Here is a 25,620-nt window from a genome sequence, read left to right on the forward strand (position 1 = left end):
AATGGTGCACTTGATTATGCCATACTTCTTTACCAGAGGTGACAGTAGGGAGTTATATACTACAGGATGGAAGGAAAGGAATGAGAAGGGGAAATTAGACTTTGAAAATACAGATGACTAATTAAAATGATTTCAAATAACACCAAAAACAGAAAATGTAGAGATACAGTGAAAAAAGCCTTGTACTGGAAGTTAGGAGGCCAGGGCTAGTTTACCACATAGTGACCTTGGGCAAGCTACTTACTTCACCTCCTTGGGTCACAGTGCTCTTCTTTGGAAAAAAACCAATAGTATTATCTACCTTGCCTACTCCCCAGAGTTGTCTTTAAAGCCAAATAAGAATCTTCAAGATCTTTATAGCTGATAAAGTGCTGTGTAAATTAAACAGTTATTATTACCTTAATTACTTTAGCACTTCATATTAAAAACAAAACCAAAACTGAACCAAATAGCTGTGATTCACACCACAAATCTCCCCCCATATCCTGCCTCCTTTTGTCAAATGACATAGAATAGGGTATAACTTGCAAAGAGACCTGTGATTTTTTTTCTTTTACTGAGGGAATAACTGGTTTTCCATGTCCTGTAAAACTCCGAGATTTTAGCTGTGCCATTTGTTAACCTACTAAGGAAGTAACTAAATTTGTCCAAGCCTCAGTTTCTCCATCTATACATATAAAACAAGGATTGTTACAGCACCTACCTTTTAGGGTTATTGCTGGGATCAAATGAGATAACCCATGTAACATGATTTTACAGTGCTTCCCACATAGTAAAGGCTTACCAACTGTTAGCAATTCACATTATTATTACCATTATTATTATTACTACTACTACTACCAACACCACTGCTAAGGAATCTTGTCCCTAGTGGCCTTCTTTGGCACAGGTTTTCAGCTTTGTTACCTGGCCAGCAATACCTCTGGAACCAAAGCCCACAATATAATCCCTTCCTGGACAAATTAGTGTCTCCTGCAATCACAGCTCGCTCCTCCCATCTCCCTCCATGTTTGGTGGGCTGTCAAATTACCATTACCTCCAGGTGAGGCAATTTTGCTCAGCCAGAGAGTCCACTGTTCAGAGCTAAGGTATCCACAGGTTTAGGGGCTGAGTTAAGTCTCCCATGGATCTGTCTCTTACCCTACCCTGAAGTCAATCCCACCCCTGAAGTCCTTTTACCTGAGACCTTGCTCCTGTTCTCACCTATCACTGGTGGGGCAAAACGGACAAGACACACGCATACACGCACACACGCACACACGCACACACGCACACACGCACACATGCACACATGCACACATGCCTCCCATTCCCCCCCACACACAGAAGCACTAATGAATTAATGAATTTCATCTTCCCTAGACCACTACTGCTGCAAGAAGCAAGCAGAACCACCTGGTTCTAGTATCCATTTCTGTCTACCAACTTCATTTTTGTCAACACCACTTTATAAAGCTGAGAAAAAATAAAAATGAAAACTCACACATCCCCTCTTTATTATCTAACCACTTCATCCCAAGAGGACGTTAGTAAATATATTCTTAGGTCCCGTGCATGCCTTCAGATAACTGTGCATGGGGCCAGTTTGGCAATAACACAATCTCCCCAACTCCCCAAGTACATGGGGTAGGTGATATGGGCTTGTCACACCCACATTATGAGACATTTGAAGCCATGATTGGAAAGAGACAGTTATTTTTAATAAAGACCAAAGCACAGAAAGCATCAACTGAGTCTTCAGTGCTTTGTTCTTTGAGTGAGTTGTAGCCAAATGAGCTGCATAGTTGTATGTTTGCAAGGTACCTTTGGCACTAGGTTGCAAGCATTTTTAAAACACCATTAAAGGCTGAAGTCCCCAGCTTTAAGAACTTCTAGGTATGTTATAGCATGTTGTTACAAAGTATAAAAATATGCAAAATTGGGGGGGCGGAGCAAGATGGCAGAGGAGTAGGAGACCTGGATTTAGTCTGGTCTCAGGAATTCAGCTGGATAGGGGTCAAACCATTCTGAACACCTACGAACTCAACAGGAGATCGAAGAAAAGAATAGCAACATCTCTCTGAACAGAAAAGCAACCACTTTCTGGAAGGTAGGATGTGTGGAGAAGTGAATCCGAGGTGATATTCGGCAGGATAGACGGCGGGGGAGGGGACCTCCGTCCTCCACTTCTGACAAGTGATAGAGCCACGGAGCACAAAATCGGAACTTTTTGACGTCAGCTCCGCTGAGGGACGTCGCTACAGTGGCTGAGCCGGGGGTGGAACCCTCGCGGGACAGTGTGGTCTCGGGACCCTCGGGGTCACAGAAAGACCAGGGGTGCCTGAGTGTGGCAGAGCTCCCAGGTATCGGAGCGGGGAAGCCGGCTGCAGAGATGGAGCCGAGGTGCAGGCTCTCAGCTCGGGGTTGCCATAAACTGTGATCGGCGACACAGTCGGGCCACTGCTTCTCCAGCAGGGACTCAACAATTGGCAGATCCGGGGAGACTCCCCTTCCTCCCCTGGGAGGAGCGGCGTAGGAGCACACCGCAGGGATCTGCTGGGTTTGGAGACTCCACACCGAGTCGGGCGCCAGAGATAGAAACGCTCGGTCACAGGCCGGGTGAGCACGGAGTGCGGCCAGAGACCGGGGAGACAGGAGTGATTGACTGCTTGCTTTTCTCTGGGGCCATACTGAGGAGCAGGGCCCCGAGTTCTCGGCTTCTCCAGGGCGGAGATTGGGAGACCGCCATTTTCACTCTCATCCTCCAAAGCTGTATGGAAAACTTGCAGGAAACAAAAGCTCGGAGAGCAAACCCAAGCAGATTACTTAGCCTGGCCCCGGGAGGGGCGGGGCAATTCCACCTCCGGCAAAGACATTTGGGTACCATGGCAACAGGCCCCTCCCCCAGAAGATCAGCAGGAACAGCTCACCAAGACCAAGTTTGCCGATCAATGAGAACGGCAGAACTCCAGTGCTAGGGGAATACTGCACATAGAATTCATGGCTTTTTTACCATGATTCTTTAGGCTTCCAAAGTTAATTTTTTTAACTGTCTTTTTTTTTTAATTTTTCTTTTTCCCTTTTCCAACCAACATCTTATCAATCCCCTTTTTAAAAAAACATTTTTATTTTTCATTTTTAGAGTCATATTCTATCCCTTCATAGTAGTTACCCTTATTTTTGGCACATATATATGTTGTTCTCGCTTTAAAATTTTGGAATGCAGTTTCTTCTAACAAATCAAAATATACCCTAAATCTCTAGTGTATGGCTTTGTTCTACTCTCCTGCCTCATCACATTCTCTCCCCCTTTTTTCTTTCTTTCTTTCTTTTTAAACCCTCTTCTTTCTTTTTTCAAACAACTTCTTATCAATTCCTTTTATAAAATTTTTTATAATTTTCATCTTTACAGTCATATTTCATCCCTTCATCATATCAACCCTTATTTTGTACATATATGTCTTTCTTTCTTTAAAATTCTGGGAGATGCTTTCTTCTAACAGACCAAAATACACCCAAAATCTAGTGTGTGGCACTGATCTATGCACCAGCCTGATCATATTTGATCATATTCTGTTTTTTTTTTGTTTTGTTCTGTTTTTGTTTGTTTTTATCTTTTTCTTTTTCTTTTTTTCTCTTTCATTTTTCTTTCTTTCCCTTTCTTTCCCCTGGTTTCAGGTCTTTTCTGATTTGTTTAGAGTATATTTTCTGGGGACGTGGTTACCCTGTTAGCATTTTGTTCTCTCATTCATCTATTCTCCTCTGGACAAAATGACAAGATGGAAAAAAATCACCTCAACAAAAAGAACAAGAGGTAGTACCGTCTGCAAGGGACCTACTCGATATGGACATTAGTACGATATTGGACCTAGAGTTCAGAATGATGATTTTAAAGATACTACCTAGGCTTGAAAAGAGCATGGAAATTATTAGAGAAACCTTTTCTGGAGAAATAAAAGAACTAAAATCTAACCAAGTCAAAATCAAAAAGCACTAACTGCTAGGATAAGTGAGGCAGAAGAGAGAATCAGCGATATAGAAGACCAAATGATGGAAAATAAAGAAGCTGAGAGGGCGCCTGGGTGGCTCAGTTGGTTAAGCGACTGCCTTCGGCTCAGGTCATGATCCTGGAGTCCCGGGATCGAGTCCCACATCGGGCTCCCTGCTCAGCAGGGAGTCTGCTTCTCCCTCTGACCCTCCCCCCCTCATGTGCTCTCTCTCTCTCATTCTCGCTCTCTCAAATAAATAAATAAGATCTTTTAAAAAAAAGCTGAGAAAAAGAGAGATAAACAACTACTGGATCATGAGGGCAGAATTCGAGAGATAAGCGATACCATAAGACGAAACAACATTAGAATAATTGGGATCCCAGAAGAAGAAGAAAGAGAGAGAGGGGCAGAAGGTATATTGGAGCAAATTAGAGCAGAGAACTTCCCTAATGTGGGGAAGAAAACAGGCATCAAAATCCAGGAGGCACAGAGAATCCCCCTCAAAATCACTAAAAATAGGCCAACACCCCGACATCTAATAGGAAAACTTACAAGTCTCAGAGACAAAGAGAAAATCCTGAAAGCAGCTCGGGAGAAGAGATATATAACCTATAATGGTAGAAACATTGGATTGGCAACAGACCTATCCACAGAGACCTGGCAGGTCAGAAAGGACTGGCATGATATATTCAGAGCACTAAATAAGAAAAATATGCAGCCAAGAATACTATATCCAGCTAGGCTGTCATTGAAAATAGAAGGAGAGAGAAAAAGCTTCCAGGACAAACAAAAACTAAAGGAATTTGCAAACACGAAACCAGACCTAAAAGAAATATCGAAAGGGGTCCTCTAAGCAAAGAGAGAGCCTAAAAGCAGCATAGACCAGAAAGGAACACAGACAATATACAGTAACAGTCACCTTACAGGCAATACAATGGCACTAAATTCATACCTTTCAATAGTTACCCTGAATGTAAATGGGCTAAATGCCCCAATCAAAAGACACAGGCTATCAGATTGGATTAAAAAACAAGACCCATTGATGTGCTGTCTGCAAGAGACTTATTTTAGACCCAAAGACACCCCCAGATTGAAAGTGAGGGGGTGCAAAACCATTTACCATGCTAATGGACACCAAAAGAAAGCTAGGCTGGCAATACTTATATCAGACAAATTAGATTTTAAACCAAAGACTGGAATAAGAGATGAGGAAGGACACTATATCCTACTTAAAGGGTCTATCCAACAAGAAGATCTAACAATTGTAAATATCTATGCCCCTAACATGGGAGCAGCCAATTATATAAGGCAATTAATAACAAAAGCAAAGAAACACACTGACAACAATACAATAATAGTGAGGGACTTTAACACCGCCCTGACTGAAATGGACAGGTCATCTAAGCAAAAGATCAACAAGGAAATAAAGACTTTAAATGACACACTGGACCAAATGGACTTCACAGACATATTCAGAACATTCCATCCCAAAGCAATGGAATACACATTCTTCTCTAGTTCCCATGGAACATTCTCCAGAATAGATCACATCCTATCAGGTCTCAACCGGTACCAAAAGATTGGGATTATTCCCTGCATATTTTCAGACCACAATGCTTTGAAACTAGAACTCAATCACAAGAGGAAAGTTGGAAAGAACTCAAATACATGGAGGCTAAAGAGCATCCGACTAAAGAATGAATGGGTCAACCAGAAAATTAAAGAAGGATTTAAAAAATTCATGGAAACCAATGAAAATGAAAACACAACTGTTCAAAATCTTTGGGATGCAGCAAAGGCAGTCCTAAGAGGAAAGTATATAGCAATACAAGCCTTTCTCAAGAAACAAGAAAGGTCTCAAATATACAACCTAGCTCTACACCTAAAGGAGCTAGAGAAAAAACAGCAAATAAAGCCTAAACCCAGCAGGAGAAGAGAAATAATAAAGATCAGAGAGAAATCAATGAAATAGAAACCAAAAGAACAGTAGAACAGATCAACGAAACTAGGAGCTGGTTCTTTGAAAGAATTAACAAGATTGATAAACCCCTGGCCAGACTTATCAAAAGGAAAAGAGAAATGACCCAAATCAGCAAAATCATGAATGAAAGAGGAGAGATCACAACCAACACCAAAGAAATACAATTATAAGAACATATTATGAGCAACTATATGCCAGCAAATTAGATAACCTGGAAGAAATGGATGCATTCCTAGAGATGTATCCACTACCAAAACTGAACCAGGAAGAAAGAGAAAACCTGAACAGACCTATAACCACTAAGGAAATTGAAGCAGTCATCAAAAATCTCCCAACAAACAAAAGCCCAGGGCCAGATGGCTTCCCAGGGGAATTCTACCAAACATTCAAAGAAGAATTAATACCTATTCTTCTGAAACTGTTCCAAGAAATAGAAATGGAAGGAAAACTTCCAAACTCATTTTAGGAGGCCACCATTACCTTGATCCCCAAACCAGACAAAGACCCCATCAAAAAGGAGAATTACAGACCAATATCCTTGATGAACATGGATGCAAAAATTCTCACCAAAATATTAGCCAATAGTATCCAAGGATTATTCACGGGCGCCTGGGTGGCTCAGTTGGTTAAGCGACTGCCTTCGGCTCAGGTCGTGATCCTGGAGTCCCGGGATCGAGTCCCGCATCGGGCTCCCTGCTCAACGGGGAGTCTGCTTCTCCCTCTGACCCTCTTCCCTCTTGTGCTCTCTCTCTCTCATTCTCTCTCTCTCAAATAAATAAATAAAATCTTTTAAAAAAGGGATTATTCACCATGACCAAGTGGGATTTATCCCTGGCCTGCAAGGTTTGTTCAACATCCGCAAATCAATCAACGTGATACAATACATTAACAAAAGAAAGAACAAGAACCATATGATCCTCTCAATAGATGCAGAAAAAGCATTTGACAAAGTACAGCATCCTTTCTTGATCAAAACTCTTCAGAGTATAGGGGTAGAGGGTACAGACCTCAATATCATAAAAGCCATCTATGAAAAACCCACAGTGAATATCATTCTCAGTGGGGAAAAGCTGAGAGCTTTCCCCCTAAGGTCAGGAACGTGGCAGGGATGTCCACTATCACCACTGCTATTCAACATAGTACTAGAAGTCCTAGCCACAGCAATCAGACAACAAAAAGAAATGAAAGGCACCCAAATCGGCAAAGAGGAAGTCAAACTCTCACTCTTTGCAGATGATATGATACTTTATGTGGAAAACCCAAAAGACTCCACCCCAAAACTGCTAGAACTCATACAGGAATTCAGTCAAGTGGCAGGATATAAAATCAATGCACAGAAATCAATGGCATTCCTATACACCACCACCAAGACAGAAGAGAGAGAAGTTAAGGAGTCGATCCCATTTACAATTGCACCCAAAACCATAAGATACCTAGGAATAAATCTAACCAGAGAGGCAGAGAATCTGTACTCAGAAAACTATAAAATACTCATGAAAGAAATTAAGGAAGACACAAAGAAATGGAAAAACGTTCCATGCTCATGGATTGGAAGAACAAATATTGTGAAGATATCAATGCTGCCTAGAGCAATCTATACATTCAATATAATCCCCGTCAAAATATCATCCACTTTTTTCAAAGAAATAGAACAAATTATCCTAAAATTTGTATGGAACCAGAAAAGACCCCAAATAGCCAGAGGAATGTTGAAAAAGAAAAGCAAAGCTGGCGGCATCACAATTCCGGACTTCCAGCTCTATTACAAAGCTGTCATCATCAAGACAGTATGGTACTGGCACAAAAACAGACACATAGATCAGTGGAACAGAATAGAGAGCCCAGAAATGGACCCTCAACTCTATGGTCAACTCATCTTTGACAAAGCAGAAAAGAATGTCCAATGGAAAAAAGACAGTCTCTTCAACAAATGGTGTTGGGAAAATTGGACAGCCACATGCAGAAGAATGAAACTGGACCATTTCCTTACACCACACACAAAAGTAGACTCAAAATGGTTGAAAGACCTAAACGTGAGACAGGAGTCCATCAAAATCCTAAAGGAGGACACAGGTAGCAACCACTTCGACCTCAGCCGCAGCAACTTCTTCCTAGAAACATTGCCAAAGGCAAGGGAAGCAAGGGCAAAAATGAACTATTGGGATTTCCTCAAGATAAAAAGCTTTTACACAGCAAAAGAAACAGTCCACAAAACCAAAAGACAACCGACAGAATGGGAGAAGATATTTGCAAATGACATATCAGATAAAGGGCTAGTATCCAAAATCGATAAAGAACTTATCAAACTCAACACCCAAAGAACAAATAATCCAATCAAGAAATGGGCAGAAGACATGAACAGACATTTTTCCAAAGAAGACATCCAAACGGCCAACAGACACATGAAAAAGTGTTCAACATCGCTCAGCATCAGGGAAATCCAAATCAAAACCTCAATGAGATACCACCTCACACCAGTCAGAATGGCTAAAATTAATAAGTCAGGAAACGACAGATGTTGGCAGGGGATGCGGAGAAAGGGGAACCCTCCTACACTGTTGGTGGGAATGCAAGTTGGTGCAACCACTCGGGGAAACAGTATGGAGGTTCCTCAGAAAGTTGAAAATAGAGTTACCATAGGATCCAGCAATTGCACTACTGGGTATTTACCCCAAAGATACAAATATAGGGATCTGAAGGGGTACGTGCACCCCGATGTTTATAGCAGCAATGTCCACAATAGCTGAACTGTGGAAAGAGCCAAGATGTCCATTGACAGATGAATGGATAAAGAAGAAGTGGTAAAAAAATACATTGGAATATTATGCAGCCATCAAAAGGAATGAGATCTTGCCATTTGCAATGACATGGATGGAACTGGAGGGTGTTATGCTGAGTGAAAAAAGTCAATCAGAGCAAGACATGTATCATATGACCTCACTGATATGAGGAATTCTTAATCTCAGGAAACAAACTGAGGGTTGCTGGAGTGGGGGTGGGGTGGGTGGGATGGGGTGGCTGGGTGATAGACATTGGGGAGGGTATGTGCTATGGTGAGTGCTGTGAATTGTGCAAGACTGTTGAATCACGGATCTGTACCTCTGAAACAAATAATGCAATATATGTTAAGAAGAAAAAAGAAGATAGCAGGAGGGGAAGAATGAAGGGGTGGAAATCAGAGGGGGAGACGAACCATGAGAGACGATGGACTCTGAAAAACAAACTGAGGGTTCTAGAGGGGAGGGGGTGGGGGTATGGGTTAGCCTGGTGATAGGTATCAAAGAGGGCACGTTCTGCATGGAGCACTGGGTGTTATGTACAAACAATGAATCATGGAACACTACATCAAAAACTAATGATGTAATGTATGGTGATTAACATAACAATAAAAAATTTAAAGACAAAAAATTGAAGTATTGTTGACACAAGTTGCTTTTAACAATATTAATTGTAATAATAATATGGATGTTAATTTAATATTTTTGCCAAGTAGTAGCTATTGAGGTAAGATTTTGTATAGTAAGTACTTTCACAATGATGTTTCCATCTTTTTTGTCAGTCATAGGTTTGTTTTGTTGATTTGGTTATATATAACGCTTTCTATAGTAATAGTTCCTTTCTATTTAAAAATAAAGTATCAGATATTGTGAAAAAATATGCAAAATTTGGAATTACGGTATTTCGGGCAATGCTCCAAAGGATTGTGATTTTTTTCTCCCCATTTGTGAATCATTTGCAGTACATGGTCTACTCCAGCTAAACTAGTGGGAAATCTGCAGACATTACCAGCCCATGGCTTTTCCTATTGGGTGAAATAGTGGCCCCTATTGGGTGAAGAAGTGGACTAAAATGATTATCAGGTTAGACCTGACACCCAAGCCAGGACATGGTGACCATCTTGTAGATGCATGGTATTTGGAAAGGACAGGCAGTAAAGTCAGACAGACCCGGGTTACTATGACTTGAACTAGTCACTTAACCTCTCTAAACCTCAACTTCTCCACCTCCCTTACAGGACTGTTACTATGGGCATTAAATGAAATAATGCATGTAAACCAAGGGCTAATAGCAGGCCATTGTCAGCCAAAAACAACTCTCTTCCTTTGGAGGGGAGTTGTTGAAGAGAAACTCAGAGAAGAAATCACTGCCCTGGCTGCTTCAATGAGGTCATCACCAGAGTCAGAACAGGAACTACTGGTCTCATAGGAGGTGGTTAGGATATCATGTGGCTTGGTGGTGGTATCCCAGAGCTGGAAGCAGCAGGGGGACTGTCCCCAAGAAGAAACACCCACAGAAGAACATATCCATCTTTGGTAGCTGATGGTCAGGTGAAAGGGTGGGGAATAAGGCAGTTGGAAGCAGTCATTCCTTATAAGTTGGTGGCACTAGATAATTGGTGCCCTGGTCTCTGTGATCTTTGTTAACTTAAAGACCAGGGTCCAAAATTCTCTGATATCTTTCATTTAAGGACCTTGTGTGACCACTTAACTTCCTTTTCTAACCATTAGCAACTGTGCTGTAGCAACAGAAGTCTTCCACTAAGCTCCCACTTACACCATTCCTTTCGCTGGATTTCCTGCTTCTAAGCTTTTCGTTCTCCCAAGGCTCAAAAACAATCCTCTTTTCTCTGGTTGACAACTTTAGTCATCCCTCTATTTGCAGAGGAAGACCTAAGCCACTATTCTCCCCAAACTTCCAAAGCTCTGACCCAACCCTTCCTCTTAATCCAACTCTCAGAGTCAAGCTATCTTCCTGCTGGTCTCCTGGCATCCCTTTCCATGCTATCCTGCTACAGCCCCCGAAACTATGCACATGTTCCAGGAGGCACTTCCAATACGGAGCAAACTCAATGGCTGTGGTTATAAGGCACCTTCAGTCCCACTAAAGAGTCAATGAAGATTCCCCCCACCACTAAAATACAGTGGCCTGAAGCCCCAGTCCTGGTCCTGCCACTAATTTTCTGTTTGACTTGGGTAAGTACAGTCCCTCTGAGGGATTTATTTTCATCATTTCTAACAGGGTGAGGAGGGAGAAGATTAGTCATTGCTAAGGTCAAGGTTAGCTCTGAAAGTTAAAAGGCAGTTTTGTGGCAAGAGCACAGACTTTGAACTATGTAGACCCCATCTTCATATCCCCACCCACAGCTAAGTTACTGGTCCCTTATAGCAGGGAAAGAGCATGTTCAAGTCTGCAGAGTTCAATGCAGCAAAACCAGCACTCAAATCTCTGTGTAGGTCTGGGAGGACTCAGCTAAGCTCATGCCCCTTCCTGGTTGCTGCTGGTCCCAGGGCAATTATTAAGAGCCAGGTTACTGTTTTCTGTACTTTGTCAGCCTGGGTCCAAATTACTCACCTCCTCCCCAACCCCCAAGCAATTAGTAGTCCTTACCCTTCCTAGGAAACTCCAATAATAGAAAAAGGAAAGGGAGAGAGAGCAGAGAGATTTGGGAAGACACATGTGTTTAGGCTTTATGGTCCCAGTAGACTAGTTTTAAAGTTACTGGCCCCTGGTATTTGTCTTATCAACGTAATCACACCGGTGCAAAATGACATGGATATACAGAAAGTCACTGCAGTGTTGTTTGTAATAGAATAAGATTTTAAACCACTTCCACCAGTAGGGGACTGTTTAAGTAAATCACATTATATCCATACAGTGGAATGCTATGCAGTTGTAAAAAGAAATGAGGTAGCTCAGTATGTACCAATACTGAAAGGACTCCATGATAAATTAGGCATAGAAAGTGAGACACAAAACACTGCGTACATGAAGGCAAAATAATACCTGTATGTATGTTTGTGCATGTGTATAAAATATCTTTTGAATGATATGTTTTTACCTACTCAGAAAAAAATGTAGCATCATTTTCACTAATAGAGAAGAGGGACATGGATGATCATCTATAGTTCTTCCTTAGCACAGGAAGTAGCAGGAGGGATTTGCAGTTATAGTCTTTGCGGACCTGAGCCGTAGAAAGATCTGACTCTTCAGTGTAAGGGTGACCAACAGATCTTGGTTTTCCCATGACTCTCCTGGGTTTAGCACTGACAGTCCTGGGGAAACTGGGACAATTGGTCACCTTTGCATTCTTCTGCTGCAGCCCTTAGCAGCCAGGGTTGCTAGTGCCAAGGGGAAAGCTCCCATTAGTGGGATGAAAGAAACTGTGGCACAAGCCCCTGCCTCCACAGTCCAGAAGAGACTCACACTTATAGAATGGCAGGCAAATGTTCTGTGAGATATCCTCATCTAACAAGACAATTTCTTTGTCTTGTTAGAGGCTCAGAGAGGTTAAGTGATTTGCCCAAGGTCACACAGCTAGTAAATGCTGGAGCCAGTCTGTCTGACTCCTGCCATGTCAAAAGGACCCTGGGGAATGTAAAGCTTTCAGTGAAACAGCAGGTCTGGCCTTGTTTAAAGCCTAAAGCACCCAGAGTTGCATTTTAACCAAATCAAACATTGTTGCTCTGAATCAACTTTGGCAGGCCATTTTGGGAAATGGCTTTCTTCCCATCACCTCCGCCCCCAAAGCAAAGAGAAGAGATGTTCCAGATTTTTAGGCTGAAGGAGCCATGGGCAGGAACCTGGCTTCCTCAGCTGTGCTCATAGTAGGAGTCCAGTTCTCACTTGAAGAGTGATGACCTACTCATCCCTCAACTTGATCCACCTCCCTCCCAAGAGCAGCATGAGGAAGTAAAACAGAAGAGCAGCCAGCTAATAACAGGTAGTGGTACATGTCATGATGCTTGCCTACTCTTTGATGGGTTGGGGGTGGAATTCAATTTGGCTATGTAATAAGAGCTCCTTTTGCTAGGAAAGAGTAAAAAAGAAACCTAAAACCTCACCCATCAAAAACCCACTGAGCCACAGAAAAACAGACGTAGCAGATAGTCACAGCTTTGGGGATTTGGCAGGTGTTAATTATATATAGGAAATTGGGCTGCTTTATAGACCCTGTTGAGATATTTTATAGAAGATATTTAATAAATATGGGCAAGGGAAATGCTTACCCTCACTACTGGCAATTAATTTGTACATGCTGAGTTGTAGAGCATCAGGGACAGAGATCATTTGGGCCAGGATGCAAGAATTTCTGGAAATAATGGAGATTGGCTTATCAAAGAAGACCCGAAAGGAAACTGAAGCAGAGCTTTCCAAAGCTCTAGCTTCCTCTGCAAGGGCTGCTACAGTTTAGGCAAAGACATTTTGTGTGAACCTGAATTACCTACACTTTGGTAGGTCCTGCGTTCTTGGATCTGAATGAAGCTGATCCATCTCTGCGGTAATTGAACTCAACACCACACTCACTCCTACTACAAAACAGGCAACCTTGAGAGTTTAAGAGTGGACACTGCAGTGTTTCAGTTTTAATGTCAGATAGAACTGGCAGGAAGGAGTAGGAGGCTTGCCTGCAGTATGTTCTGGTTTAAGAAGCATCAGGTGTGTCACATGACATTTCAGCATGTACAAGGATCCTATGACCCTTCCTAACTCCTTCCTATCCACAGCATCAAAACATTGCCACAGAAGTGTGGCAGCTTGGACCAAAAGGATTACGGGTGTGCTCCATTTTATGAAATAGTTGTATGCCTGTAAATGTGGCCACCAAGAAAATTTCACATATAGAATCCTATTCCTCATTACCTTTCATAATAACATAAGAGATGCGTTCTTCTGACAAATATTTTCGCCCCAAGACACTGCAAAATCTCAGAAATGCAAAACAAACATTGACAATCTTATTTGAGAAGAAAAATTTCAAGCACCTCGATAATGTCTTAGAAATAAAAATATATTGACAAGCCAATTAAATTGAAGTTCAGGTTATCTTTCATAGGGCAGAATTGAGTTATATGCCTTCAATACTTACTTCAAAGAGCTGCTGAGAGGATTCAATAACAAAAGTAAAAGCACTTTTCAATTGAAAGTGCTGTATACATGTGAATTCTCATCACTTTTCTAGTCAATCCTGGACAGTCACTTAAAAAAAAAAAAAACACAGGAGTTCTTTCCCACTATGGATTACCATTTGCCTCTTAGAGGGAAGCTTATTAACAGTTTTAGTACTGAATATTCAGAGCTGTTCATAGAACAGCTTTTAATCTTAGGTATCTATGGTCTTGTCTTTCAGGACAAAGTTTGGAGATTAGTGTGTTCACTCTGTGGTGTGCATACTAATTAATCAGTCACTCCTTGTTTTCTTGTCATGGGCAGAGTAGTGGAAAGAGCATAGAGCCCACCAGCATTTTGTAATTGTGGTTCCTCAAGCAAAGTAACAGAAAACATCCAAGCCTCAGATTTACCTTCTGGAAATTGGAGGTACCACTGCATGGTTGTGGTGGAAGGTAATGAGATGATGTTATCTGCAAGCAGCCAGGAACTGGGAAACACTGTGCAAATCCTCTCATGGGATACAAGGGCTCTTCTTCCAAAGCCTCCCTTTGCAGGGTGTGTGTATGCATGTTTGTGTGTCTTCCAATTTTTGTCTCACATCCGTGTTAGGTTTAGTGGCCTTAAGCAGGTAAACGTTTGTTTGCATGCACATATTTTATTGACTTGAGGCAACCCATTGATTGAGTGATTTTTAGCTTCTGCTTGTTAAAACTGGGGCTGCTTATTGAGTTTTAAATAAAAAGTGGTTTATTTAAAAACAGGGGGATTGGGTTAGTAGGTAAGTTTCTCCCAAAGGTGGACAGAGTTCAAAAGAAAAGAACTATAGGAACTTTACCTTTTTCCAACAGAGATTTTGATATTTGTAGTTCAGAGTTGATGATATAGAGTCTGTGTTTAGAACTTAAGAAACTCTTATATGGCTTTCTAACCTTCATACTTACTATACATAAATCACATCAACATTTATCTGCTCCCAACATGGTAGTATATATCTCATATGCAGGATCCTTACACACAGATTCTAAATTCATACACTGCAATCTCCTCTGACACTAAAAATACCCACCACTTAATTCACTTTGTCCTCTAGAGAAAGTGACAATAGTTATAGTTCAGAAATTGCAGACTGGTTGCTGTAGGTGGACTTTGGCCTGCATACATGTTTTGTTTGGCACTCAAAAATTTTTTTTTAGAAAAATGAGTTAGTTGCTAGTATTTCAATGTTACAAAACTTCACATAGATTTTAGCTCGTATTGCCAGCTTGTCTTGAAAAATGGAATGAGCTGGTAACACTGGTCAGCATTCAATCATAATAATCACCTAGAATTTAGTGGCAACTGATCTTGGTCTCTCCAGTTGCCCTACTAGGTCTTGATGAGCCTTTTGTTACCAACCAGCCTTCTATGGATAATGACTAGATAGCCCTGTACTTAAAACTGTGCATTCAAAGTGACCAGTTTAATATTATGGGACAGAGAGGGGATAATTGTGATTTGGCTGGTGTACCCAATGACAGGATATATGAGAAGATAGCCACTGTCTTGGTGGAACCCCTCATTTGAATCAGAAGGCAAACATTTAGAGCAATAAGCATGAAGCCTCCAAGGCTCTTTCAAATAATTCTCTGAGCTCACATAACTTTGTGTTTCTCTACATGAATTATCAGTGCCTCCTCCTCTACTCCCACTATCCTCATCTTTGAGGCAGGGAATGTGCCTGCAATTTCTTCAGCTACCCCAAAGGGCCCTGCCAAGGGTGGAGTCCATAGTAGAAGCTCAGAAAATATGAATGAAGCACTCCATTCAATGATACATGCACCACAAAGTCTTTTTTTTCCTTTTTCTTGACTGTGACAAATGCTAGGTTCATGGAATGAGAAATGAAGGTTTTGATGACTTGCTGTGTCCTCAGATTAATAGATTAATTAATTGATTGGTTCACTGTGTCCTTGGGATGGATAACAGGATGTCATTAATTAGCAAGGCGCAGGTAAGAGAAGAAAAGAGAACATTTCTTTAGTACCAGGAAGGGGAATCAAAGAGTGATCATTACTAAGAGTTGATAGAAGGAAGCAGCTGGGGAGAAGAGGCTGAATTCTACTTATTTCAATATTTCAAATCACCGGGGTCTGAGAATTTCCTGAAGGGCAGAAAGCCCAGAGTTATGGACTCTTCTGGAGGAAAAAATCCCCCTCCTCATTTCTCATTACTACCTCATCCCATCATGCCACGCCTGAAAGGAACAGAAAGAGAAGAGAGCTAGGTATGGCAGTGGCAGTAAGAAGAATGTTGAAGTTAAGGGAGGCTTTAAAGAAGTAAAGGGAAGCTTTAAACTGAAAATGTAGGGAAGGGGAAAATATCCACCCAAAAACTGTAAAATAAGCTATTACAGGGGACACTGTATATGACAAAACTAAGAACAGTATGAGAAGCATTTAATAATCAACGGAGTAGAATAACTTGAGAAAGGAGCAGAAATAATGGCCATGGTTTCAATGGTTGGAGCAGTTAAAATTTTGAACTTTAGTCTTTAGCAGAAAGGGATAATATGACTGCTTAGGTATCATGAAGACTTAGTGTAGAAGAATATATGGCATAGAGGTGAGGAAGTTAGGATAGAGAAAATTAAATACCATCATGGAGAGTATGTACTATAGGCCACCAGACCAGAGAAAGACTGGTGTAATTGCAATGCTTAGAAGAGTTGTTTTCTCATTGATGACTCAGTTTCAAAAATTTAAATAAAATTTCTCACTCTCCCTGCCAGTTTTTCCCTTCCCACAAGATCTTACTGTTCACTTTGTCTTGACTCTTTCCCACCATTCTTTTGTAAGCATCTCAAGGGTATTACAATAACCTTGAAACTCCCATAAATTATCAAGAGGACTCAGATAAACTTTCCTCATGAACCGACTTTACAATTGACTTACAGAGGTTCTATTAGTACTATCTTATTGATTAGAGAATTGAACAGAGATTGTAACAGATGTGTGTACATTTGGGAGAACGGGAGTAGCAAAGGATTGCTTAGATCGGGGTCCCAAGCTCAAATGCCTGCTGGAGTCAGGCACCCCAATCTGAAGGGAGCATCTGCTACTCTGTTCCAGCAGATTGTTGCCATGTGAAAATAGAGGTTCACACTGTTACCAGATTTTCTGTTGTTGTTGTTTTTTTAAGAAACAGGAAACTTGAATCTCTCTACGAAATCTTCTTTTAAATATTATCAACTAAGTAAAAACTGAAAAACACTAGGTAGGCCAAACAAAACACTTCCACAACCACTCAGTGGTGAATTCTAATTTAGATTATGGATGGAATTCATGGTAGAGCCTTGATTTGGTGACTTAAACTAAGTCTGGCTCTTTGTCCATTCAGTATGGGTTTAGTTCCAGCTTTGTGGATGTGAATATTTCTCCCAAATGGCAATCTTGTATGTTGGTTTGTATCCTATAAATGTAACTGAGAACTTACTCAAGGTAAAAATAGTAAATAGATTCTATGCTTGGTTAGAGTCAGTCAGTTCAATAAGTAAGTGAAAAAGTGACCAGACTATGAGATACATAAAGAAAATAATCAGAAGGTAGTTCCTTTTTGGTACTTGTTTTTCTTTCTCACCAGATAATAAATCCCTTGAAGGTCATAGTAAAGACTTTGGATTTGGTTCTGAAAACGTTACGAAGCTATTAGGGTCTCGTGAGCCAGGAAGGGATGTGATCCAACTTAATATTCTAAAAGGAACATTCTAAAACTGATAGGAATGGTCTAGAGCTACAACCTGGAGCTTTCCTGAATATCTGCTGTTGCTGAACTCAGCGTTTTCCCCTATTACTTATCCTCTCCTAGAAATGTTGTTTTTATATTTTTGTGTTCATGTCCCTCTTCCCCATCCCCTACCACCAGTGGAGATGTTCTCCATGGTTCTTGGGCCAAATATCCTAAGGAATTTAGAGCCTATATCATCCTGAAGGTGTTTTCCAAGGGTAACCAATTCCTTTTCTGACTGAACTAACTTCCTTGTATTTTTGTCTGCCTCTCAGGCCATTTCTCACATATGTGACAGAGATAGAGCCTTCCAGATACCTGATATTCTTAACTGAGAGAACAAGTGATATGATCTTGGAAATTCATCTAATTATTCAACATTATGCTTTTATCTTTCAGAAAATACTGAAGGAAGGACCTCTGCTGAAGAACTGTAATTCCTTCAAGAGATGGAAGCTTAGATATTTTCTGGTTCGAGGACAAAGGCTCTGTTTTGCACACCATCCCGCAGTAAGAAAATATATGATATATAGAATATTTATTCTATAGAATATCTATATAATCTTGTCATTGGGTGAGTGGGTGGGGATGCCAAGAAATGTTTGTGAGGGGAAATAGGCCAATCGGTAAAGACATGTTGGCAAACATCAAGGTAGAAGTTGAGATCTTCTATTTTTCCTTTAACTTGTCCTTTTGGGCCAAATGAGGGACACTTTTCTCTCCCTTCCCTCTCCTCTTTCCCTTACCTTTTATAGATTCCTCAATTAGCTTCTACATCAGAACCAACTACACAATTTGTGGTGCCCAGTACAAAATGAAAATACAGGGTCCCTTATTTAAAAAGCAAGGAAAAAATGTCATTAAATATATTAAAATATAATGCAATGATTAGTCATGGCATCTTTTATTTGTTGTTTAATGTCATTCTAAGAAAAAATCTGTATATTATATTATATTCATCTGTATATTATACAATGCCAGTTTTAAAAGCAAATATAAAAGCATTTAGCTCATATGAAAACCCACCAAAATTACATAATTTGTATTTAGTAGCTCATACACACATATATATTTTGTTCTCACCAGTATACAACACCAGCTCAACTGTTTTTATTCCACATCTTGATACTTATACATTCTACTGACACCCTGACTGAAAAGAAAAGGAAATATGGGTTGCCCTATCTTTCCCTTTCCTTCAGTGTTATCATTTTCAGCATAAATTATTGGCTAACATATAATTAGAGAATATAAGGAATATAGGGAAGTAACATAAGAAAGAACACAATAGGGTGCCTTGCTTGTTCATATTTCTTAGAACACCATTGCCTTTTTCTCTGTTTGAGGCAAGTTCTAGTTCCTACAGAAAGTGTGGATTCTCAGGGCTATAAGCTCCCTTACTTACTCAGTCATAGATGTAACATGCTTACCTTGTACTTGCTTTGAGTCTTGTTGAAGTCCCACACGTCATGGGTCCACTGGAATTCTATGCTCATGGGCACCATGAATCTAAATGGAGTGACAAGACATGGGGCAGACATGCAGATTGTGCATATCTCCTCTGCTTATGTTCATAAGTGATTGTCCCATTGGACTTCATTTCCAAAACAGTTCAAAGATGAAATTATTAAAAATTTCAAGATTGTAACAGCAGAGCATTAAACCAAGTGCAGGGCCCTTCTGAACATAGGGCCTTGTATGAATGCACAGGCTACATACCAGTGAAGCCAGCCCTATCTGTATTCATAGTACTGCTTTTCTTGCTGCTGACTGGATGTTAGCTATTATAGCCAACGTATAAGGAGACACAGGCCTCAAACTGGATAGGACTAGCAACAAAGTCAAAGGTTGCCAGATGATAAAATAGGAGCTAATAACTCCTATCTGCTCCAGTAGGCCCTTAGCTAGACCATATCCCATTATCTTCTCTAGCATAAACCCTTAGTTTTGAATATTTCTGAACCACCTAAGCCTTCCTGTAAATCCACATAATAGTTTTAGGAAGAGTTGTGTTTTGTTTTAGTTTGGTTTGGTTTTTGTATGTCACACGATATATCAACAAAAATCATGATGCTAAATAAATCCTAGCACTCAAGTCAAACAAATGATTGGCTCATGACTGCCAAAAATGTCTATTAGTATGTGTGTGTGTGTGTGTGTGTGTATGTGTTTACCTTTTAGTATCTCTTGACATTATTAACCAGATTTTTTTTCCTTCTTCCTCTTATCTCTTTCCAGTTTGCACGCTTTGAAACAATTGATCTGTCTCAGGTCGCCTTGGCAGAAAGCAGCTGTAGAAATCTTTGCCATAGTTTTTGTGTAAGTAATATTGGAAATGACTGAATAGGTAGGGGTGTGAGCTAGCTGGGTAGAGGGGTTGCCATACCCATGTGTTGCCTCTTCAGAGTTCAGGTTTCCCAAGCCTCCTTTGATCCCAAAGTGTGTATGGAAATCCACTTAAAGTAGTAATGCAAATGAGTGCTGAAGATTATTCATGTAAACATTTTCTACCAGCCCACTTATCAGTGGAGAGGAAAAAGTGATGTTCCTTATTCTCTATTACCAGCCTGATATAAAGCTGAACGATTTCTGGGTTGTGGGGAGAATGAGTATTACAAAAAAATCAATCCTCCTGGTGAAGTTGATTTAGAAGAGTTATCATTGGGAGGTTTTCAAAAGACTGCTAATATGCTGTAGAACATATTAAGATAATCAAGCTACATGACACTCTCTCCTTTGATGAAGTAGATAAGAACCTAAATCCAAAATGAAAGCTACCTTATGCTGAGATTACTGATGAAAGCACCTCAAAGAAAGCAGAAGATTTTCAAGGGATGCATTCAAGGGTTTGGCACTGCTGAAATGTCACATGTCTTTGCTTATTTAAGTGAATCCAGACCACAAACCTCACTGAAAAATAGCAAGTCCATTGGCTCAAGAATTCTCCTACCCACCTCCTTCTAGAACTGTCTTCTCCCAGTCTCAATAGTGGGTTATGGAGACTAGGGTTCCTCTTCAGGAGGGTGATACTTAGCAGACTAAAGAGCTACAGGCCCAATACCCCACTTCTGTGGCTGGTCCGCATTCCATTCTCTTTCAAAAGGAAAGCAGTAGGATATAAGAGGGGAGACCCTACTATCATTTCTCTCTCTCATTACATCACAGTGACCTAGGGTAAGGTTGAGAGTTCTGTTGACCGAGTCGCAAAAATCTCAGCCTTTGGGTGATGAGCATATAGGCTAATGTTTTTCATCTTTATTCTAGAGGAGAAATACCAAGGACTAAGACGCCCCTTAGCCTACTTAAAACATAGAGGCACCATTGATCAGCCCCACACAAGAATGGGTTTGGACCAAAGGTGTGGCTGTTATCATAATTCCCACTAGATTCTATTCCCATCTATCACAGAATCATGCTATGCTACATGCAGAAGGAGAAGGAAATTGTTTGCTGGTGTAGTGAGCTCTAGTTCCAAGATTTGGGGGGCTGGTAGTAAAGGCAACTAGGGCCATTGAAGCAGTCACTGATGCTATAGCCATCTGTGTCCCTCCTGCCTTCTGGGAAAAGACCAAGTCCTGACCATGGCCTACCTCTGCTAGACCCTCAACATGGCTTTCTCATTATTCCTGCCAGGGTTCATACACCAACCAGGATTAAGAGACACAATGGTAAAGTTCTCTTCAGGTTGTCCTTGACTATAAGCAAGAAAGAAACTGGATTTTTAGACTCTTCACTATTTTAACTCTCCCCTCAAACAGAAAGAGGCAGACCCCGCTGAAGCATATACCCTTTTACCATTTTTAACTAGACAAAGCAGCAGTAAGTGAGTAGGAATTTCAGGCAACCTCACTGTAGTAATAGATGGTACATGGCTTAGTGTTTAAGAACATGTATTCTGGAGTCAAAGAATCTAGATTTTAATCCTGGCTCAGCTTTCTACCTGCTAGGTGGCCCTAGGGCAGGTCATTAAACCCCCTTTGCCTTGGCTTTCCTTAATATGAAATGAGAAAAATAATAATGCCCATCTCATGGGGTCATGATGAAGATTGAAATAATATACATAAAGTGGAATAGAGCAGTGCCTGGCACATGGTAAATGCCACTAAAATGTTATTTATTACTATTATCATTATTATTTTGGGTAGGTATTTGAGAATTTCTGTCTTACATTTAAGTGGCTCTGGGAATTTCTGCCTTACACTTAAGAAGTAGCTTGGTAGACCTGTCTAGTCTTTGGAGAGTTCACGGGCTATATTTGGGGGCAAAGTTGTGGAATGTGAACCAGCTAATAATGTGACTTTTTGTTTAGGTGATCACACCACAACGAAAAGTTACCCTGGCTGCACCCAACCGGAAAGACATGGAAGAATGGATTAATGTCATAAAAACTGTCCAACAGGGAGAAATTCGTAAGGTAAGGGAAATAGTAGAGAATTCACACAACTTTCAGAAGTAAACATTTAATTGATTGCATTAGTTAAGCCACATTTCAAACAGAGAAATAATAAGATGGAAGTAGAGACCATGTGATCAGGAATTACAGATGGATATCATTAGGAAACCTGTTTAGAACTATTTATAAAAAAAAAAAGTAATTCACTCAGACTTGACCTTGGTAAGTATGTGGTTTGGATAATTCTGTACAATCCACTTGATATGTAGATGTCACTGTATGCCCAATGGATGAGACACTCAAGATGTATGTGAGCAGCTAACTTAGATGTTCTTATGTTAGCAAATCTGCAATCAGCAGTTTTGACCTGGGTCTGCTAAGTGACTATAGTAACAGCTAACGAAACTGAGGCTCACAAAGGAGAAAGAAACAAAGATGAAACAACTACTCAGTAGCAATGAAATAACCACTCAGTAGCAAAGGCAGGATTTGGACCCAGGCTATGTGACTCTAAATGACACTATGTCATTTTGCCTTTCTGTTCACTGTGCACCACAAAAGAAATGTAGAAGGAAGAGCAAGGAGCAGTCCTCTCCAAAGCTTAGCAGAGTTCTTCTTCTTAGTAATAACAAACCCCAAGCCACTGGTCCCTGCAACAAATGGTACACCATTCAAACTCTGGGCTATGCCCTCAATCAACTCTTCTAAAGACCCACCATAGTTAGAAGTTACGTAAGCTTCAAGACGGGAAGGATTTTTGTCATTTGATTTCTTATATCAGTGTCTGGCACATAGTAGAGGTGCAATAAATATTTGTTGAATGAATAAATGAATCTGAGGGTAATCATGGAGCCAGGGTTTAGAAAGAGAATGATACATGGTTCATCCTAAAGCAAAGTTCTGCTGTGCAGGTCTTGGAGATAAAGGGGAAGATGAATCTACCCTTAAAAAGAAGCTGATATTTTAAATAACTAGCAAAGGGTAGAGGATTATTATAGGCATTTGGGATAGAGGAGTGGTAATGATGGGTTTTATAAGCAAAAACAATGCCATGGAAAAAACCATGTGTTCTCATTTCTCTAGGACTTCTCAGGCTTTTGACCACTTATTTTCATAGCTATATACTCTGCTACTCATGGACTATGAATACATGACAGGCTGACCGAACTGAGGCTTAGGTATCTTTCCACATATCAGTAAGGCCTCTCCCAGGCCTACATTGTCTATGCATAAATGAGAGATTCTTGCTTAGAATCTGATGATGGTCTTTACATGAAGTGCTCTCATCATTTTAATCCTTTGTTGTTTTCTTCTTCCTTTCCTAATAGAGAAACTCATCCCATTCCTCCCCTCCACTCCCATTAAGCCCGCTATGGCACAGCATTAGTGGTAGCTACAAGAAGTTGTGATTTCCATGCTCCTCTTCCATTATCATCCCTATGGGCCAATTCCATTCCTTCCCTTGGTTTATCTCTATCCAAGCTGGAGCACTTCTCATGAAAGACACACTTTCAATTTGGCATAAAATTTTACATAGGATATTTTTAATTTCAATTATTAGTTTAGAAATGCAAAAGCTTCCAGAGAAAGCCATCAGAGCATTGATGTGCCATTCCCGATTCAACTGAATTAAACATCAAGAATTGACTACCTAGCATAAACTAGAAAGGAAAAAAATGATCTGCCTGTTTACTCTCTTAGAAGAATCATGTTTCAGGTTGCAATCACAACCTCTGTGAAGCTGCTCCAGGGACCTAAATCTATTAAGGAACACTTTTAGCTGATCTTAAAATGTCTCAGCATGAGCATCTTAGCAATTCATCTTGCATGAGTCTTAAAGAGTCAAATATGCTTTCTCTCATATGTACCTAATCTCTAATGGTCTCTTCTATTCTCTGTCACCACCAATGCCTGATATAGGGTGAAGGAAGATTAATTATGGACTTAGTGGTTTATTAAAGTCACTATAAAGTAATTGGATAACCTACTAGAAAATAGGCAGTACACATTAAGGAATAAGCCCTTATTAGGCCCCCAGTTCTCTTCCATAGAGAGTTGAAAAGAAGGTGTGGCTTTGGCTCCTGACCCCAGTGAGCTTTTTAGGTAGTTTTGGGAAGACAAGGTATACACAAAGAAACAGTTAAATGACAGTATTTGAGATAAATAATAGTTTTCAGACATGTTACAAAACAGTGCATGATTGATTGCCAGATAAATGAAACAGACAGTAAAGTGGTATAAGAGTTCAGGAGAGAAAAGTATGGAATGGAGTTCTCTGGGAAGAGTTAATAGAGGATAGATTTGAGACTGACCTTGAAAGATGAATAGGATTTTATTGGTGACAGGGAATTAAGGGTAGGGGGAAGTCCTAAACAAGGGAGTTAATGTAAGTAAAAGCTGAGTAACAGAAAAAGAGAAACTTTTGTAATACAGTAAAAGAGGAATTCCATTTGACCAGAAGAGTTTGGGAAAGTTAGTTTAAGAAATGTCTGGAGAGGTTGCCTGAGCCTGATGGTAGAGGACTATCGATGCCAGGATAAAGAGTGGTGAAGAATTGCAATATATCAAAGTTCAGTTTAAAGATGGATTGGAAAAGAAAGAGAGTTTATCAAAGGGATACTTTAGAAATAGAAGATGGATTAGATGAGGGAAAAACTGGAGGCCAGAAGATCATAGAGGAAGCTAGAGATTAATTCAGACAAGACAAAGTTAAACTCCAAAATGAAGATAGAAAGGGCGGACAAATAGTAGATACTGAGATGGAGGTGGGGATAATCTAAATATTTGAAAGAAGCAAAGGAAAGAGAGGAGTTATAAACAGATAAAAGGTTTGAGCCTGGGAGACTTAAAGAAAGAATAGGAAGAAGAAAATTGGAAATAAAGAGCTGCTTAGAAGACTAGATTAAAAGGTTAGCTCTTTCTAATGAATTGTCATGAATCCATTGACTATAGGAATAGGAATAGACCTTAAAAGTCATCTAGACTCCAGGTTCTAGATTCTAAAGCATCTTTAGATCAAGTCATGCAGCCTTTATTTAAATGCATCCAAAGATGGGGAACTAAGTTTCTTACAAAAGAATCCCTTCTTGACAATGACTTCCCTTGTGGAGGAAAAGGAGAACAGGAGGACCAAGCAGCCCTCACCACCAAGGAGCCCAACCGCCCTTACCACCACTATGGAAACCCACAGCCTTGGCCAATGAGGTCCCCTGCAGTCTTTGCCAACACAGGCCTCAGCTGATGGAGCTCCACAGAGACTTTGCTGCTGTCCCATCCCTGAAGCAGGAATTGCTGCTGCACACCCTAGAGCCGGAGGTGCCTTATCCAACCCAAATAAGTACCCTCACACCCACCTATGGGTAAAAGTCTTTATCCAAAAATGAGTCTGTAGAGAGACTGCTCCATCACATGTGAAGACATCAACACAAGAGTACCAAAAACATTAAAAAATCAAGAAAACAGAACACCATCAAAGAATTAACAATAATTTTCCAGTAATTGACATCAAAGAAATAGAGACCTACTAACCTCCTGAAAGAGAATTCAAAATAATTATTTTAAGGAAGTTCAGTGAGCTACAAGAGAGCACAGATGCACCATTCAGTAAAACCAGGAAAACAGTACAT

The 25,620-nt window shown here is 40.4% G+C and overlaps 1 protein-coding gene across 2 annotated transcripts in view; it reads left to right on the forward strand.

Annotated features, from left to right (window-relative positions):
* Positions 1-25,620, forward strand: part of DGKK (diacylglycerol kinase kappa) — a 150,236-nt gene that overhangs the window by 32,302 nt on the left and 92,314 nt on the right. For both annotated transcript variants that reach the window (XM_088029012.1, XM_088029013.1), the window contains exons 2-4: positions 18,001-18,111; positions 19,840-19,920; positions 21,911-22,015. In XM_088029012.1, the coding sequence (XP_087885138.1) occupies positions 18,001-18,111; positions 19,840-19,920; positions 21,911-22,015 (297 nt within the window). The remainder of the gene's footprint in view (positions 1-18,000; positions 18,112-19,839; positions 19,921-21,910; positions 22,016-25,620) is intronic.

Source organism: Eumetopias jubatus, unplaced genomic scaffold, assembly GCF_037043125.1.
Source record: "Eumetopias jubatus isolate StellerSeaLion01/CBP00866 unplaced genomic scaffold, mEumJub1_p1.0 scaffold_11, whole genome shotgun sequence".
In the NCBI taxonomy this organism is placed as follows: Eukaryota; Metazoa; Chordata; class Mammalia; order Carnivora; family Otariidae; genus Eumetopias; species Eumetopias jubatus.